Below are 3,525 nucleotides of genomic sequence, written 5' to 3'. Positions count from 1 at the left end.
AAATTGTAAGAAATTAAAAATAAAAAACTCCCTTCAAAACTAATCATCGATTTTGGTATCCTTTATAATTAAACTTCCTTTGAAAAAAACAAAAAAAAACCAACAAAGTACTTATAGCATATTAATTGTCAACTATTCTAAACACCTAAACTGTTAAAAACAAGCATTGCAGAAATCCCATGGCTGAATATAAAGAAACTGCCTTCATGATGCCTTGCTCAGCATTGTAAGTTTGCAACATGGTCCCGAGCACGGAGTACATTTTGCATCCAACAATTCGCTTTCGAAGCGATATGACAAGATCAATAAACAAACAGAGACTATGCTTAAAATGTCTTTTACATTATAAGATTGCTAATCAGGTAATAAGAAAGCAATCATCCAATTGTTGGAGTGACACACATACACACACACACACATATTGCTTTTAGAACCACCTTTCTCGAGAAAGAACATTCCGTTCTATGTGCATCTCCACAATGTTCACATCTATCATAAAACATTTCCAGTTAAAATCCCAAGGTTTTAGTTCACATATATTCATTAATGGGATCTTATTCAAATTAGTAATGCAAATGGGTAGCTAGTTCCTAGTCCTAACCAAAATAAAAAATAAAAAATTTGGATAATGCAACTAAACAGATCATTCAGAAACATGCTGAAGGAGCATGTTACACCCTTCCGAGCACAGCTACGCTAATGGAAGATATCCAAAGTTGTATACACCAAATCTTTTAATTGACATGTAAAAAAAAAGACTTATGGCCTATTTGATGTTAAAAGAATAACACCACCACAATACTTTTCAAAGCACCAGAGCATGTAAGTGCCAAAGAACACTTTATTACACTAAAATTTGAATGTGTAAAGGGGGGATTCAACAGATCAAACCTCCACAGTTCTACAATCTTATATTGTTATGTTAATTTCTTCTCTAAAAGCAACATAAAATCCTAATTACTAGCATTCCAGAAGCCCAAGATGAAAGTTAAAAAGTCACTTCAATTCTTATGTTTTTTCTCCCTAAAATGCTGCAAAATCAAAGCAAGCGATTGAAAATCAGAGTGAAATCCCAGATGATTCAGCTTCAAGATACTTACACATCCTCTCCATAACTTCTCTACCTTTCACACTGTTCTGCTGGAACTTATCAACACATCGTTGCTCGATCTTCTCTGCCATTGACGCCAGTGCTGACAACGGCTTTATACGTATGCTAGTCTCCTGCTTGCACATTGTCCACCCTTGTGGATTATCAGGATGGGGTTCATACCTTATTCTCTCCTCCACCTCTATAAACTTTTGGAGACTGATATTGCGGGTGGTGAGCTGCATCGATCGAGAATGGGCATCAACAACTGTTGATTCAACACAATGGCAGATATCCTGACCGACAATTTTGCGAATGAACCATGGTCCTGGAGCATGAATAGTAATGGCACGTGTGGTATAGAGCTTGCCAGCTTCAGGGTCAAGCTTGCGGCTCAAAGTTTCAACTTCAAGGATGTGGGATAAAGTACGCTTGTTCTCAGGATCAGCAAATTTCCTCCACGATGCAGAGGTTACTCGCTCCCAAGGGTGCTTGTAAATGTGCTCTTGTGCATATGCTCTAACCATCACGACTTTCTAGTGTCCTTCTCCTTGATAAAGAAAAAACTAAAAATTGTGAGTAAAAAAGTTCAGGTATTATCTAATTCATTCATTTTCTCAACATAAATTTGCCAAAGAAAGGAAACAATAAATTTTCTTACAAATGATATTTCATTGAAAAGTGCTTAAAAGGAGAGCTCATCCCAAAAACTACAAGAGGACCAACAAGGCCTGCTATACTTTCAACATATCCACAAAATACACTATACCCCACACAGATTTACAAGCTTTCTAAAAAAACAATGGACCCATCAACTGGTTTCTCAATTGGTTAATCTGGAAAAAGCTAAGAAACTAACAATAGATAACTTAAGCACCCATGTTGGAACCTCCCCTCAATAACGCTATTACTACTATTACAACCTCGGTCAATCACGATGGAAGATATTCTACTATACTGCTTGGAGAAAAGTGAAAAAGGCTAATCCAGGCCATTAATATTTTATATGTTGTTAATAATAATAAAACAATGGTTCTAAGCCACAAGACATAATATATATTGATTAATTCCTACATTATCACCACTAAGGGTTGCAGTCTAGCAGTTTTTCCTTACCTTTCAAAGTAAAAGATTGAGGATTTAAGTTCCCATAGGGGCAAATGGATGTTTGAATTTCTTGCCAAGGTAAATAAAGGGAAAATATATATATATATTTCATACGTGATCAAGTGGTAATCAAGAATTACTACTACGTCTTAATAATTAAACAAGCTCTACGGGGTCACCCATCCCCCTTCCTCTCTCCTCTCTGCCCACACGCATGCCCAAGTTCTGCCATTGTTACATGAGAAAAGCCAAATTCAAACAAAAGAGAGGGGCTGTGGGCCTCACCACTGCTTTTCCAACCGAAAGGCATTTTCCTTGTTACATTATTTCAAAGCTAAACAGAAAGAAACCCAAAAACACAAGGATTGTGCTATTTTGGACGAGGGGGCTAGCCGAGCACCTCAGGCCCCTTGGATTATTTGTGTGGGACATAAGCATGTGCCCCACTCACAGGATCAAAGGGTCTTGAGGTGCTCGGCTAGCCCCCTCGGCCCAAAAACCATTTTCCAAACCACAGTAGATTGATCTGGGTCTCAACATAATGTAAGAACGCATTTTGCTTATAACATCACTACTTAGATTCACAATTCACTCTCAAACCAGGCGAAATTAAGTTGTGTCCTATTCAATCATTTGATATTCAAAACCCTAAAGGTACAAAAATCCCGCAGTTCACCCAAAAAACCCAAAAATTCACAAGTGGATACGATGTGTGTAGACATACATATACACACATGATACAGATGTATATTCATCTATTATGGCACCTTCAGGAAAATTGTAGATGATGAAACAATTGCAGACATATATGAGGAAAAAATCAATTAAATAACACAAAAATTATATAAAAAAATTTCAATAATAGATTTCTAAGGCAAACCACACATAACATGGCCATTTAATCATATACGATCTTCTGAAACGAGCATAATCACGAAAGAAAAGGTATAATTAGAGGTTTACAGATCGAGTTACCTTTTTGCAGAGATTGAAGTCGACCTATGGATCTCGTAGAGAGGAGATAGAGAGAGACGACAATCAAAAATGTTTATATATTAAGGCATTTTGGTGCTTCTGCGGAGTACGTTCTCCTTAGTGTGATGGCGGTCAAAGAGGTCCACGTCTGCGGTCATTAGGGTTCGGCAATTGACCTCTTGCTGGGCCTGGTAGCATAGAAAAGGAGTTTCGTGGGCTGTGTTATTTTTGGGGTTGGTAAATTTTTTGTGTGGGCTTGGGTTCTGAAGATATAGCCCAAACCTCCCTTGAAAAGCCCAAAAAAAGTTATCCTCTCTTGTATCCCTATATGAGAGATGGGCTTTTAAAGGATT

The 3,525-nt window shown here is 37.4% G+C and overlaps 1 protein-coding gene across 1 annotated transcript; it reads right to left on the bottom strand.

The window, feature by feature from the left end:
• Window positions 1-823: 823 nt before the first annotated feature.
• LOC132311352 (uncharacterized) lies at window positions 824-3,283 on the bottom strand. Its single transcript, XM_059809235.1, has 2 exons — window positions 3,173-3,283; window positions 824-1,640 (listed from the first exon to the last, which is right to left on the bottom strand). The coding sequence occupies exon 2, from the start codon at window positions 1,615-1,617 to the stop codon at window positions 1,060-1,062; it is 558 nt and encodes a 185-aa protein (XP_059665218.1). The 5' UTR covers window positions 1,618-1,640; window positions 3,173-3,283; the 3' UTR covers window positions 824-1,059.
• Window positions 3,284-3,525: the final 242 nt, after the last annotated feature.

Source organism: Cornus florida, unplaced genomic scaffold (assembly GCF_030987335.1).
Source record: "Cornus florida cultivar Cherokee Brave unplaced genomic scaffold, ASM3098733v1 CherokeeBrave_3.0.0_Hap2_Chr06, whole genome shotgun sequence".
Taxonomy (NCBI): domain Eukaryota; kingdom Viridiplantae; phylum Streptophyta; class Magnoliopsida; order Cornales; family Cornaceae; genus Cornus; species Cornus florida.
Note: the sequence above shows the minus strand (reverse complement) of the source record. Positions and strands in the feature narration are given on the sequence as shown.